General features: G+C 39.4%; 1 protein-coding gene across 2 annotated transcripts in view; it reads right to left on the reverse strand.

Moving 5' to 3' along the window:
• The window catches only part of cd226 (CD226 molecule), an 81,334-nt gene that overhangs the window by 19,116 nt on the left and 46,444 nt on the right, over window positions 1-15,774 (reverse strand). For both annotated transcript variants that reach the window (XM_073051682.1, XM_073051690.1), the window contains exon 3: window positions 11,830-12,162. In XM_073051682.1, the coding sequence (XP_072907783.1) occupies window positions 11,830-12,162 (333 nt within the window). The remainder of the gene's footprint in view (window positions 1-11,829; window positions 12,163-15,774) is intronic.

Consider the following 15,774-nt stretch of genomic DNA (forward strand, 5'->3'; position numbering starts at 1 on the left):
CCCACAATGCTGTGCTGAACATGTTCTAACTTTAGAAATTACCTTGGGTTACCCATAGTCCTCTATTTTTCTAAGCTTCATGTACCTATCCAGGAGTCTTTTAAAAGACCCTGTTTTATCTGTCCCTGTCACAGTCACTGGCAGCCCATTCCATACACTCACCACTGCCTGTGTAAAAGACGTACCCCTGACATTTCCTCTGTACCTACTTCCAAGCACCTTAAAACCGTGCCCTCTCATGTTAGCCATTTCAGCCCTGGGAAAAAAAGCCTCTGACTATCCACACGGTCAATGCCTCTCCTCATCTTACACACCTCAATCAGGTCACCTCTCATCCTCTGTCGCTCCAAGAAGAAAGGGCCAAGCTCACTCAACCTATTCTCATTAGGCATGCTCATCCTTGTAATCCAGGCAACATCCTTGTAAATCTCCTCTGCACCCTTTCTATGGTTTCCAAAACATAGAACTTTCTATTTTTCTCAACATCATTCAGCTCTAAACACCACAGCTCATGAAAAATAAATGGATCTTAGGAAATGGTTTCAGAACACCGGGCATTGTTCAAACTGGAGTCTTCTGCTGCCTTGCGACTTAAAAGAAAAATAGATGAGAGTTGATTGGTGTTTCTGATACATTCAAGAGAAAGAGATCCATTCATTGATAGACTGAAGACATCCTTGACAGTACCAGCCGCTGTTGTTTAAACTAAATTGCCCTTGAGAATGTGGTGATAAGCCATCTTCTTGAACAATGGTGCATGTGTAGACAACTCAATAATGTCATTGAATAAGGAGTTGCAGGACTTAAGACGTAGCAACAATAATGTCAAAGCATTATGCTGAACTTGGAAAGCACTATGCAATTAGCAGTCTATTCACGTGCATGCTGATGAAAATAATGTATGAGGTGCATTTGTGGAATTCATTGCCACAGACAGCTGTGGAGGCCAAGTCATTGTGGAGTGTTTGATGGATCTCTGTATGTACGCACTGGAGTTTAGTAGTAAAGGGGAATCTCATTAAAAATTAAATGGATCTTGGGAAATTGTTTCAGAACACCAAGCATTGTTCAAAATTGAGTTAGCCGCTGCCTTGCAACTTAAAAGATAAATAGATGAGAGATAATTGATATTCCCTCTGGTCCTAGGCTCCTCCTTTATAGGAAACACTCACCTTGCAAGGCTGTCGTTCCAGGGTCATGGACTGGAGGCAAGGAGGTAGCCAGCCCTAAAGCCCTGGAGGTCTGGGTGTGTGAGTGGGTGGTGGCTGGGAGGGATGGGAAAGGGGCTTGTTTTGTTGTTACTTGTGCTGTTCTGATGAACATTGTGGGCTTGCTATGTCGGCACCAGAGAGTTTGGTGACACTTGTGGGCTGCCCCAAGCACATCCCTGTGTGTGTTGGTTGTTATCGCAAATGTCGTATTTCACTGTACGTTTTGACGTACAAGTGATCAAATGCTGAATCTGAATCATTTGGATTTTAAACAAGGAACAGTGAAGTACGTATATGAGAATCCCAAGCCTGAGGGAAAAGCTGAATGTATATTCATTCTTTGAGTTAAAACACAAAGCCATTCACGCACATGAGACAGAATATGTTCAGCAAAAATACTGGTGGAATTGTTTTGAGTTTCAATATAAATTATTGATGCCTTTAAGATTCATTCAAAAGTAGTGAAAATTGTAAGTTCCAACAAAATTTGTTTTAATGATCACAAATGAATAGTTGGCTCAAAAACAAGTAATGTGACTTGGAAAGTTAGAAAATTACAGAATGAGCATCAATTCAGGAAATATGCATAAGCTGTGATTTTGTGTTTTAAATGCTGTAGGAGACACTTCTCTTAACATGGATTTGTAAAACTGATATACAGTTTGGGTCAACCTCGATACTATATGTATAGGAACAGCCCACCTTATGCTCAGTTTTCCCTTTTTGTGAGTAAGCAACTGCTAGACTATCACTGCTACAAGCTGAGAATTGCCTTATAGGATGTAAAAGATTGCAATAAAGATGCATCAGCCTATCAGAATTTCTTACATCTACTTAGAAGAATGAGGGAAAATATCATTCAAACCTATCAAATACTGAAAGGTCTAGACAGAGTGGACATAGAGGGGATGTTTCCTTTAGTGGGGATTCTAGGACCTGAGAGCACAGCCTCAGGATACAAGGACATCAGAGATGAGGAGGAATTTCTTTAGGCAGAAGGTGGTGAATGTGTGGAATTCATTGCCATAGATGGCTATACAGACCACATCATTGGGCAGAGGTTGATTAGTCAGGGTGTCAAAGGTTACAGGGAGAAGGCAGGAGAATGGGATTGGGAAGGCTAATAAATTGACCAAGATGAAATGGCGGAGCAGACTCAATGGGCCAAATGGCCCAATTCTGCTCCGATATCTTAGGATCTTATTTGTTTCAATAAGATTCATCATGTTAATTAATATAGTATCCTATAAAATAGTGGAATACATTCTCAGAACACTTCATTTTACCCAGAAATGGGTTATATTAGTAGTGAAACCATTCTCTATTAATTCATACTTGCTCAGGCAGAGTTTAAATTGAACAACTTTGCATCTTAGTTAATGCCTTTGCAAAAGTAATGAAATGCAGGCTAATAATTTGTGCTATTGGAGACTGTGCATTCTTACAATCAACATTAATGATTGAAATATCAAGTATGGTTTTGATTCTGATATTTTAAAATAAGTATCATGAAAGCTAACTGTTAATAACTGGCTATGTGCCATCTTTGGTTTTCAAGGGCTAAGGTACCACTCTGGCACATTTCGATGCTTCTAGCATCAAATAGAAGAATGTTTTTATTAGAGCTCACTTAAAAAAAAATTGGACTGTGGTTTATATCAAGATAGCCAGAGAATAATGAACCTGCAGAATTCATTGCCACAAATGGCCTAGATAGAATGGATGTGGAGAGAGTGATACCTATATTGGGGGAGTCTTGGACAAGAGGGCACAGAGATGAGGAGGAATTTCTTTAGCCAGAGGGTGGTGAATCTGTAGAATTCATTGCCATGGACAGGTATGGAGGCCAAGTTATTGGGTATATTTTAAAGAAGAGGTTGTTAGGTTCTTAGTGAGTGTGTCAACAGTTACAGGGAGAATGCAGAAGAGTGGGGTTGAGAAGGATAATAGATCAGCTATGATAGAATGGTTGAGCAGAGTGAATGGGCTCAGCGGCCTAATTCTTCTCTGATGTCTTATGGTCGAGGCAGATGGCATGGAATAATTTAACAGACAACATGATAAGGAGGTGATGGAGAAAAGACTGGAAGAGAATGCTGAAAAGCTCAAATGAAATAGCTTTGACTGAGCTTGTTTGGACATAAACGCTAAAATAGACCAGATGTGTCAACTGGCCTGCCTGTGCTCTAAATACTCTGTAACTCCATGAAGGGAGGGAACGTAGATGAAGGTTTGACAGCTTCTCACAAAGTAAACAGATGTTGCTGCCACACAGCTGAATCAGATAATATCAGTACATTTGCAGCAAGACTTCATAGGAAAAGAAAGTCACGCGTAGTGAGCAGTGACAGATTTGAAGGAGGTAATTAGAAGGGGAGGATGCCAGTGTTGAATGTTAACATTGCACCAGATACATCAGATGGCCTACTTCTGCATTACTATGATTGGTTTCAAGTATCACACCATTCTCAGAAGTGGCACAGCAAGCTGGACAAACAGTGCAAATGTCTGCTTTATACATTTTTCTTATGATTGCTAGAGCCTTTTGGACATTAATATAACAAAATGCTCCAAGTCTAGTTCATTAGCAGGACTGAAGACATAGGAACTGCGGAGCATTAGCTTAATGCACGGACCAGACCCTTAAACCACAGTGACACCTGCTACTTTCAGCTAGCGGAGGAGACACTGGAAATGGAGTGAGATAAAACAGAAGCGCAGTAAGCGTGCTGGAGGTCATGCTAGGTTATAAAGCCAACCCCTGCAGGCCAGCTCTCCCATCAATTCTACTCTCCAATGTTCACTCCCTGGAAACTAAACTGGATTACCTTCATCTGCAACTGTCCCAGCACGAGATGGGGAACTGCTGTGTGCATTTACCTAATGGAAACATGGCTCCAGGACAACCTCCTATGCATCACCAATCTTCAGGCCACGCCACTCAGAGACTTGTGCTAATATTACTTAGTGACTGTATTGTGCTGTATCATAACTATATGCATTATGATTTCCACCATGATGTTTCTTTTAGCTTATACATATGTATGTTGAATGACAACAAACATGAACTTGATTACTGGAGAGCAGGCCTATAAGAGGCAGAATTATTTTAAAACAAGATAAACTTGCTTATCCACTGATTGCTGGGCTCACCGCCTCTAAATGACATATCAAATTTTGATCCATCTTTCCTAATCTGCTGTCACATTCAAAGAGGAAACCAACATTAATTGCTTCTGCTCTCTAACACGTGTCTATTCCAATGATATCACCCTATTTAGTCTACAAAATTATTATTCCTTTGCCACGGACTCCCCCGTCTTTGTTGGGTGGCTCTTTCCTTCATTAAATACTTGGAAGGTGTTGTGAGGTCGCAGTGATGGGATATCTGACTCCCCTTGCACATAAGAGAACAGTGAAAATGGTAACTATTCTATTGAAAATGATAAGCCCAGCTGCAGTACAGTGCATACATGCATATATTAAGCAGAAGGTGCAAGAGTTAGTCCATTAAACAATTTTTCTCTTTAATCTCATTAAGCTATCTTGTTAAAGATTAACTGCAAATATGTTTGTATCAGTATCAGATCACAAACCACATATTGAATAACACGTCCTCCAAAGTATCACAGAGTCTTAACTAGGCCAGTGGAAATAGCTATTGGGATGGCATGATTATATACAACAAAGAAAAGAAAATAAGAAAGAACAGGATGTCATTTTTCGGAAGTTGATTTTTCAAAATGGTTAGTTCACGAAAATAATGGAGACTTCTTGAAGGAGACCACGGGAGACAAAGCGCTGGAGGCCTTAGAATGCATAAAGGTGATAAATTCCCAGTGCCTGATCTAGGATTCTGGTCGCCAAAACCTGGAGAGTGAAGACTGGAGGCCCAGAGGCCGGTCCTGGAATTGGAGGCCGGTCCATGTGGGTGGGTGGTTTGGAGGGAGGGAGAAAGGGGGCTTGTTTTACTGCAGTTATTTTGTTGCTTGTCATATGAATTATGAGCATTCTATGTTGACACCAGAATGTGTGGCAAAACTTGCAGGCTTCCCCACAGAACATCCTTACGTGCGTTGGTTGTTACCACAAACAACGTGTTTCATTATATGCTTCGATTTACATGTGATAAGTAAATAAGAATCTGAATCTAAATGAGAAACATATTCAGTGATGCTTGCAAATGATGAACTTTAGCGCATTAAAAACACAAGTGGTCATATTTTTATTGTAAACGTGTAACAAAACATGTGGAAACGAAGCCTATTCAAGTGTGTGGATTTCCTGTTGATAGTGACTTGGTTTGCGCTAGGTTGAGGGCTGAGGTTATAAAGCATTTCTCAAAATAACCATACATCATTCTGACATTTAAGGTTTTTCCAACACGTTTTTATATCTCATAGATAGCTTGATGACAGTTTCTCTAAGCAAGCTACCTTTCCTAAACAGGCAATCCATTTTCTTTACACAATCTGAACGTTAACGATTAACCGTGTTCAAAAGCAACATCTATTTTAGCATTTGTATTTGAGAAGATATCAGATAATCACACCATTGGATAATTGTTCAACAGTCAAAGCCAACAGGCAGATATATCACAAATGAACTGATTCACTGAGGCAGGGGCAAATTGCAATATACCTGCACAGTAATTAATAATCCAGTAATAAAAACAGGTTAAAAATAAATCATGTTTACACTGCTTCTTTCACTAAAGTTTCTGAAGCTCACAGAAAGTCGTCAATGATCGCTGGCACCATCTTATCAGATACCAATGAATCTCAAGGAAAATTAATCCCATGGTTGTATATGGTGACATATTTGTACTTTGATAATAAAATTTACTTTGAACTTTGAAAATGACACATTTCTTTAAATTTATCTGCTGCTTAAACTTCATGCAAACCCCAACACATTTACCTTTCCACAATATAATTACTAAATGACATTATTCTTATATTTTAAGGCCACTTTTCTATTTGAAATCCAGGCAGTTCCTTTAATCATAGTTTATTATTATAAATGCAATGACAACATTGTGGCATGTCACAGCCCGAGACCTGAAGTATAAATTTATGGAGGTCCAATTACTCATCTGAATTGAAGACACTACTTCGACAAAGGATGAAATAGTCTGCACAAAACTATTTACAAAACTGAACGTCCATCCATCAAGACAAATAAAAGAATACAAATAGTGCTATGGCTTGAGGCAAACAACTTCTGCTTCATTAAACACAAAGTATTTTTAATAAATCCAACAGACTTTAGCTTTCTGCGTAGCATGCATTTCACAAACAAACACTTCCATGGAATAAAGGACATCATAACAATACCACAACATCCCAAAATCATAGGATGGTCCAACCCCATGGAGTTAACATGAAGTCTAAAAACTTGAGTTAATCCAAGAAGTACAGAATATTCCGTATTTCTTTGTTACAGGAATATCATTAACCCACAGAGTCATTTTTTTTTCACCTGCCCCATAAAATCACTGTCCCAGACCAAACTTACATGATGTGAACAGGACACACAGAGTCGTCTCCTAACCAAATAACATCATATTTTGAAAACATTTTTTTAAGTCTGCCTAAGATTGAGTACTGGGTAATTATAGCAATATTTTAAATCAGCTGAGGTTTAATCAGTTTTCAGTTAAGGGAAGAATCATGTGTTTTCTAAAATCTTCCGCAGTCTATTCCCACATATCAATAAGCACCTGCTCATTAATGCAAATATCTAATCAGCCACTCCTATGGCAGCAACTCAATGCATAAAAGCATGCAGACATGGTCAAGAGGTTCAGTTGTTGTTCAGGCTAAGCATCAGAATGGGGGAAGAAATGTGATCTAAGTGACTTTATCTGTGGAGTGAGTGTTGGTGTCAGATGGGGTAGTTGAGTCATCTTAGAAACAGCTGATCTTCTGGGATTTTCATGCACAACAATCTCTGGAGATTACAGAGATTGATGCAGAAAACAAAAGAACATCTAATGAGAGGCAGTTCATTGAGTGAAAATGCCTTGTTAATGAGAGAGGTCAGAGGAAAATGGCCAGACTTGTTCAAGCAGACAGGAACATAACATTAACTCAAATAAATATGCATTACAACTGCAGTGTGCAGAAGAGCATCTCTGAATGTATAACATGTCAAACCTTGAAGTGGATGAGCTACAACAGCAGAAGAACATGAACATACACTGAACGGCTACTTTATCTGTGAAAGGAGGTACCTAATAAAGTCAAACAACAACACACACAAAACGCTGGTGGAACACAGCAGGCTAGGCAGCATCTATACGGAGAAGCGATGTCGACGTTTCGGGCCGAGACCCTTCGTCAGGACATGCACATTCGTCCTGACAAAAGGTCTCGGCCCGAAATGTCGACAGCACTTCTCCCTATAGATGCTGCCTAGCCTGCTGTGTTCCACCAGCATTTTGTGTGTGTTGTTGTTTGAATTATCAGCATCTGCAGACTTCCTCATGTTTGCTACCTAATAAAGTCGTCACTGAGCATAAAACATAAGAAAATCTTCAGATGCTGGAAATCCAGAGTAACATTATGTCTAAGTAGCCTCCAACCTGATGGAATGAATATCAATTTCTCTAACTTCTGGTGTTATTTCCCCCTCCACCTTCCTTTTTCTTTCATTTCCCACTCTGGATCCCCATTATTTTGCCTGCCTATCATCTCCTCCTTCCCTTTCTCCCATGGTCCATTCTCCTCTCCTATTAGGTTCCTTATTCTCCAGCCCTTTACCTTTGCCATCTATCACCTCCCAGCTTCTCACTTCAGCTCACCTCACCCACCCACCCACCTTCCCCCTCACTTCATTTCACTCATTAGCTTGTAATTCATCCCTTCTCCCTCCTTTTTATTCTGGCTTCTTCCCCCTTCCTTTCCAGTCCTAACAAAAGGCCTCAGCTCAAAATGTCAACTGTTTATTTCCTCCCATGGATGCTGCCTGCCCTGCTTAGTTCCTCCAGCATTTTGTGTGTGTTACTTGGAACAGTCTGAGATAGTTTAATAGTTACAATTCTAGAAACTGAAAAATGTTTAAAGGCTCCACAGGTCCTGGGAGAATCATTTCTCTGGGAATACACAAGTTGTTGGGGGCAGGATGACTGAGAGAGAAGGAAGATGTGGTTTTGACTGGTCATAAATTTGTACTATTTATAGTACATCCATACAATGAAGATTTGTTATTACATTCACGTTACTATACTTTTGCAACCTCAAGTGTAGCATTTCTCTAATAATGTCTTTTTTGATCATTTTCTGAAATCTGTGTTCTTAAAAGAAAAAAAATGAAGCAATTTTTAAAAATTCTAGATCTGCTCATGCTGTAGACATTAGAATCATTGTTACCTACTTTGAATAATGTTCCATGCATTGTACGTTGTCCATGAAATATAGTGTTTAATAAGCACAATAAATAGATACAATTGCTCTTAACACTTCCGCTGATTCTATCTATATTCTTTTCTGTCCTACAGCTGATCTACACTGTCAAACAAGGTTTCATTCTGTGAACAGGACCACAAAGCCTTTTCATAAATAGGTCAAAATGGCTGAATAAAGTAACCGACGGCTTGCTGACATGTAAATGAGTGGACAGCTAGTTTACATCTGAGACTAATACTGTGGATTCGGGATGCAGTTTTGTGCCAGACGCGTTCCTAAATTTAATCTCCTGATACAATGTGCAACAATCTGTCACATAGGATAACCACGAACTGTGTTTGAAATCACTAAGCTGCTTTCGATTTTTCCAAGATGTAAGAAGATATACTTACTGAAAAAAAATATACTGATAGGCATGAAGGTCTATTAAAAAGATGACTTGGATAGATATGAAAATAAACTGTTTGCAAAGAAACATGATCATTTCTGGTTCAGGGAAGTTTACAATCCCATTCCAGTATTTAAAGGAATATATTGTCAGTGGCCACTTTATTAGATTCTTCATGTATGTTTGTGGTGTTCTGCTGCTATGGCCTGTCCACTTCAAGGTTCAATGTGTTAGGAGTTTAGAGAATAGTCTTCTGCACACCAACTGTTGTATCGTGTGGTTATTTGAGTTACTGTTGCCTTCCTGTCAGCTTGAACCTGTCTGGCCGTTCTCCTCTGACCTCTCTCATTAACAAGGCATTTTTGCCCACAGAATTGGCACTCTCTCAGGGTTTTTTAATTTGTTATTTTCCACCATTCTCTGTAAACTGTAGAGATATCTGATACTCAAACCATCCCATCTGGCAAGGTGAAGAAATAATGAAATGTTTACTTCTGCTGCTGACCACATTGAGCGATGTTTTAGCTGTGAATCTGGAGATGTTCAATGTTATTCTTCACTCTTATGAAATTTCACAAGCAGTTTTGGAGTATTCTTTCAGGAATTAGGCTGCTAAGAAGAAAACATGAATGAAACGTTTAGTGGGTTTATGTCACGATCAAGAGAAAATCTGCGGATGTTGGAAATCCAAGCAACACACACACAAAATGCTGGAGGAACTCAGTAGGCCAGGCAGCATCTATGGAGAAGAAAGTACTGTTGACACTTCAGGTCCTTCCAAAGAGTCTGGGCCCAAAATGTCGACTGTACTTTTTTCCATAGATGCTGGGTGGCCTGCTGAGTTCAACACCAGCATTTTGAGTGGGTATAAGTTATGAGGTTTCTGCGTGGGTACAGAGGGAAAATGGTGAGTATTTGTTCTGGGACCTTCAACATATACTTCAATGAGATTGATGGAAGTCTATCCAACCTTTGAAGAAGAGGGGAAAAAGATATCCAGAAACTTGGAACGACAAATTCTTCCAGTACAAGCCATCCGCTGTTAGGGATTATTATTTGGAAGGTGGATAATGTTAGATAGCATCATTGTAGATTAACTAAAAGGAGAACTAGTCTTCAGGGAAGTGCGTAATTTCCATCTGATACCTTGTGGCTAGTGAAACCAATTATTTGGATTTTGTCCCATTGAACCTACACAGGGGAAGACGATAGATGATGTTCCTGCAATTAGCATATTGTTAAAGGTGCATCCCTGCCACTTATTACACAGTTCAGGGCAGAGCTATTTTGTCACGTAACATTCTAGTTGGTTGTATATTCATGGCACCACCCTCAGCGCTGTAACAAAAGGGATATATTTTGGGTTGCGCTCATAGGTTGTAGTCAGAGGCTTTTGGAACAGACATCAGTATTGAATATTCAAAGCGGTTCTGCTAGTTGTGATCTGCTACTATTAAAATGTTACGTTGTACATTTACATGACATAGAAACATAGAAACCTACAGCTCAATACAGGCCCTTCGGCCACAAAGCTGTACTGAAGATGTCCTTACATTAGAACTACTTAGGCTTAACCCTAGCCCTCTATTTTTCTAAGCTCCATCCAGGAGTCTCTTAAAAGACCCTATTGTCTCCGCCTCAGCCACCAACGCTGGCAACCCATTCCATGCATTCACTGCTCTCTGCGTAAAAAACTTACCCCTGACATCTCCTCTGTACCTACTTCCAAGCACCTTAACACTATGCCCTCTCATGCTAGCCATTTCAGCCATGGGAAAAAGCATGTGACTAACTACATGATCAATGCCTCTCATTATCTCTCATGACAATATAACAAGTGTTAAAGTTAGCAATTGAAACTGTAGCTAATCATAATTGTTTTGGTGTTGAAGAAATATAAAATATTGTGTCAGGAAAGTGAAATTCTCCTATATCCTCCAGGGCACTCTCCTTACTGGAATTTTACTGTATGAATCAAAAATTTTTTATATTTCCCTGTTTCTGCTTCTGTGAGACATAACACCCCCATCATGATGGTTTACCTTGACCAAACCATCATCAACTTGTATCACTTTCTAAGAGGAAATTCCTCTCTGATCCCAAAATGCAAGTTTATTTGTCACGTATACGTTGAAACATACAGTGAAATGTGTTGCCAATGATCTCCAAATGCATAAACAAGATGAAGTATACATTTGTTTAATGTCTCCACTATATATCTCAGGCTGGCCAAACCACTACACACTCTCTCATTTTGTAGAGCATCTGTTTAGACTTTGCTTGATTTAGCCTTTAGCCATTAGCCTTTAACCCCCCCAACCCAAATGAGGAAACATAATCCAATTTTTATGAATAAACTCTTCTCAGCATTCCAGCTGGGTATAGGTATCAATTATTTCCGACATTTTGATGACCAACTCTGCCATCTTCTTCAGGGATGATGCCTGAGAAGATGGCAGAGTTTGTCTTCAAAACGTTAGTTATCATTGATACCTGTACCTGGCTGGAAGCCCACGAAGAGTTTATTTGTCATAAATTCCAGGAAAGCGCTAGCTCCTTTTTCAAAATCCGATTTTATTTTATTCGCTGTCTTCTGGTTTGGAATCCACAGTCCAAATTTTAAATGTGCCAAGTCTGTCAGCATTTAAAATGAAGTCTGTATCACTCTTTTATCACCCCTTTGTCAATAAAAGTGAGTTCAGATCTACTGGGATTTTTCTAAATTAGAACATGAAATGACAATTATGTCCCGGAATTAACCCTGCCACAGAAGTGTTCGGGAAAGCAAAGATGGGAAAACTGGATAAAGATAAACACTTACCTCTTTCCATACCAATATCAAAGACTTTGCTCCATTTTCCATTATCTGTGATAACTTCACAATAGTATCTCCCAATATCAATTGACATCACATTCTGTATGGTCAGACTGTTGTTTGTAAGGTTGTTAAACTGGACTCTTTCCTTGTAGTCATAGCCAATGAATATTGATGGAGGTTTGAAGATTACTATTGTGTTTATTTCTTCTTCGGACACTTTTTTCCACATCACCTGTCGAACACGCCTCCCACTTGGATATTCACAGAATAAGGTCATATTGCTCTTTGGGACCAATGTCACGTAGGTATCTGCTACTCGACTGCTGGAAAAATTTGCTTTAAAAATAATTAAGGAAGGCAATTAGCACAACACAATTTAATACCTAGTATCATCATGTACAAATTTTAATTAAGTTTGAAGTGAGCTAGTTTGCTTTAGTTTAAAGCATTGGTGTTCCCCATAGTAGGCTTTAACTTTGAGTTTGATAAAAACAGATATTTTCTAACAAATTTAGAAAGACTGTCTTCCCAGTAGCCAATAAGCTGGCAGCGTCATTCCCTCAAGGCAATAAGATGCTCTGAAGTCATTAACTTACCAATTAATATTAATTAACATCTGATTGAGACAGATTAGAAGAAGTGGCAGATGGAATACCAGTGTAGGGAAGTGAGTGGTCATTTATTTTGGAAGAAGGAATATAGGATTAGACTCTTTTCTAAATAAGGAGAAAATTCAGAAATCAGAGGTGCAAAAAGGGACTTGGGAGACCTTGTGCAGGATTCTCTAAAGGTTAACTTGCAGGTTGACTCTGTAGTCAGGAAGGCAAATGCAATGTCAGCATTCATTTTGATAGGTACTAGAATACAAAAGCAAGGATGTGATGCTGAGGCTTTATTAGGCATTGGTCAGACTGCACTTGCAGTATTGTGAGCAGTTTGCGGCTCTCATCTAAGAAAAGATGTGCTAGCATTGGAGAGAGATCAGGGAAAGTGATCATAATATGATTGAATTCACCCTGAAATTTAGAAGGAGAAGCTAAAGTCAGATGAATCAGTATTACAGTGGAGTAAAGGCATGAGAGAGGAGTTGGGCAGAATTGGTTGGAAAAGAACACTGGCAGGGATGATGGCTGAGCAGCTAGAATTTGGAAGTCATGGGTTACATGCAGCCCAAAGAGGATAAAGTATTATAAAGGAAGATGAAACAGCTGTGGATAACAAGAGAAGTCAAAGCCAACATAAAAACCAAAGAGAGGGCATATAATAGAGCAAAAGTTAGTGGGAAGTTAGAGGATTGGGGAGCTTTTAAAAGCCAACAGAAGGCCACTAAAAAGTCAATTAAGAAGGTAAAGATGGAATATGAAAGTAAGCAGACCAATAATATTAAAGAGGATATCAAAAGTTTCTTCAGATACATGAAGTGTAAAAGGGAGGCAAGAGTGGATATCAGACTCCTGGAAAATGATGCTGGAGAGGTAGTAATGGGGGACAATGAAATGACAGATAAACTAAATAAGTATTTTGCATCAGTCATCACTTTGGAAGACTCTAGTTGTATGGTGGAAGTTCCAGGAGTCAGGGGTTAAGTTAAGTGAAGTGGATGACGTTACCCTATCTAGAGAGAAGTTTCTTGGAAAACTGAAAGGTCTGAAAGCAAGTAAGTCACGTGGACCAGATGGTGTAAATCCTGGGGTTCTGAAACGGGTGGATGAAGAGATCACAAAAGCATTATCTTTTAAGAATCACTAGATTCTGGAATATTGCAAATGTCACTCCACTCTTCAACAAGGGACAGAGGCAAAAGAAAGGAAACTATAGGCCAATTAGTCTGACCTCAGTGATTGGGAAGATGTTGGAGTTGATTAATAAGGGTGAGGTCTCAGGGTATTTGGAGGCACATGATAAAATAGGCTGTAGTCAACACGGTTTCTTTAAGGGAAAATCTTGCCTGACAAATCAGTAGGAATTCTTTGAAGAAATAACAAGCAGGACAGACAAAGGAGAAACAGCTGATGTTTTGCACTTGCATTTTCAGAATGCTTTTGACAAGGTGCCACACATGAGGCTCCTTAACAAGTTATGAGCCCATGGTATTACAGGACAGATTCTAGCACGGATAAAGCAGTGGTTGATAGGCAGGAAGTAAAGAGTGGGAATAAAGGAAGTCTTTTCTGGCTGGCTGCTGGTGACTAGTGGTGTTCCACAGTGGTCTGCATTGAGACAGATTATTTTTATGTCATGTGTCAATTACTTAGATGATGGAATTGATGGCTTTGTTGTAAAGTTTTCAGACTTGGAGGGGAAGATACTTTTGAGAAAGTAGAAAGGCTACAGAAGGACTTCGACCAATTGGGAAAATGAGCAAAGAAATGGCAGATAGAATACAGTGTCTGGAAATGTATGTTCATGCACTTTGGTAGATGAAATGAAAGGGTTGACTATTTTCTAAAGGGAGTGAAAATACAAAGCAACTGAGGTGTGAAGGGACTTGGGAGTCCTAGTGCAGGATTCCCCAAAGGTTATTTTGTAGGTTAAGTCTGTGGTGAAGAAGCCAAATGTAATGTTAACATTCATTTCAAGAGGACTAGAATATAAAAACAGGGATGTAATGTTGAGAATTTATAAAGCACTGATGAGGCCTCATTTGGAGTATTGTGAGCAGTTTTGCGCCCCTTATCTTAGAAAGGATATGCTAAAACCAGAGAGGGTTCAAAGGAGGTTCACGAAAATGATTCCAGGATTGAATGGCTTGTCATATGAAGAGTGTTTGATGGGTGTGAGCCTGTATTCACTGGAATTCAGAAGAACAAGGAGTGGCCTCATTGAAGCCTATCAAATATCTACTACATAGAGTAGATGTGGAGAGGATCTTTCCTCCAGTGGAATAGTCTTAGACCAGAGGACACATTCTTAGAATAGAGGGGTGTCCTTTTAGAACAGAAATGAGGAGAAATTTCTTTAGCCAGAGGGTGGTGAATCTGTGGAACTCTTTGGCACAGGCAACTGTGGAGGCCAGGCCTTTATGTATATTTAAGTTAGAGGTTGATAGATTCTTGATTAGTCAGTGCATGAAGGGATACGGGGTGGAGACAAGAGATTGCGGCTGAGAGGAAAATTGGATCAGCCATGATGAAGGGCCGGAGCAAACTCTATGGGCCAAATGACCTAACTCTGCTCCTGTATCTTCTGGTCTTATAAAAACAAAAGAAAGGGCATATAATAGAGCAAAAATTAATGGAAAGTTAGAGTTGGAAAGCTTTTAAAAAACAATAAAAGGCACTTAAAAAGCCGTAGGGAGGGAAAGATGAAATATGTAAGAAAGCTAGCCAATAATATCAAAGAGGATACCAAAAGTTTTTTTATCCCAGATATATAAAGAGCAAAAGACAGATGAGAGTAGATATCAGACAAATGGAAAATACCACTGGAATTGTAAAAATGGGGGACAAGGAAATGGTGGGTGAACTAAGTAAGTATTTTGCTTCATTCTTCAATGTGGAAGACACTAGTATCATGCAAGGGTGTCAGTGGGCAGAAGTGAATGCAGCTGTTATTACTAGGGAGAAGGTACTTGGGAACTGAAGGTATATAAGTCACCCGGATAAATCAGACTAAAGACGAGGAAATCTGCAGATGCTGGAAATTCAAACAACAACACACACAAAATGCTGGTGGAACACATATACCAGGGTTCTGAAAGAGGTAGCTGAAGAAATTGTTGAGGTACAAGTAATGACATTTCAAGAATCACTAGATTCTGACATGCTGCTAGAGGACTAGAAAATTGCAAATATCACTCCACTCTTCAAGAAGGAAGAAAGGAAACTATAGGCCAGTTAGCTGGATCTCAGTGGCTGAGAAGATGTAGGAGTTGATTGTTAAGGATGAGGTTTCGGGATACTTGGAGTGACATGGTAAAATAGGTTAAAGTCCGCATGGTTTCTTTAT

This window comes from Hemitrygon akajei, chromosome 1 (assembly GCF_048418815.1).
Source record: "Hemitrygon akajei chromosome 1, sHemAka1.3, whole genome shotgun sequence".
Lineage (NCBI taxonomy): Eukaryota > Metazoa > Chordata > Chondrichthyes > Myliobatiformes > Dasyatidae > Hemitrygon > Hemitrygon akajei.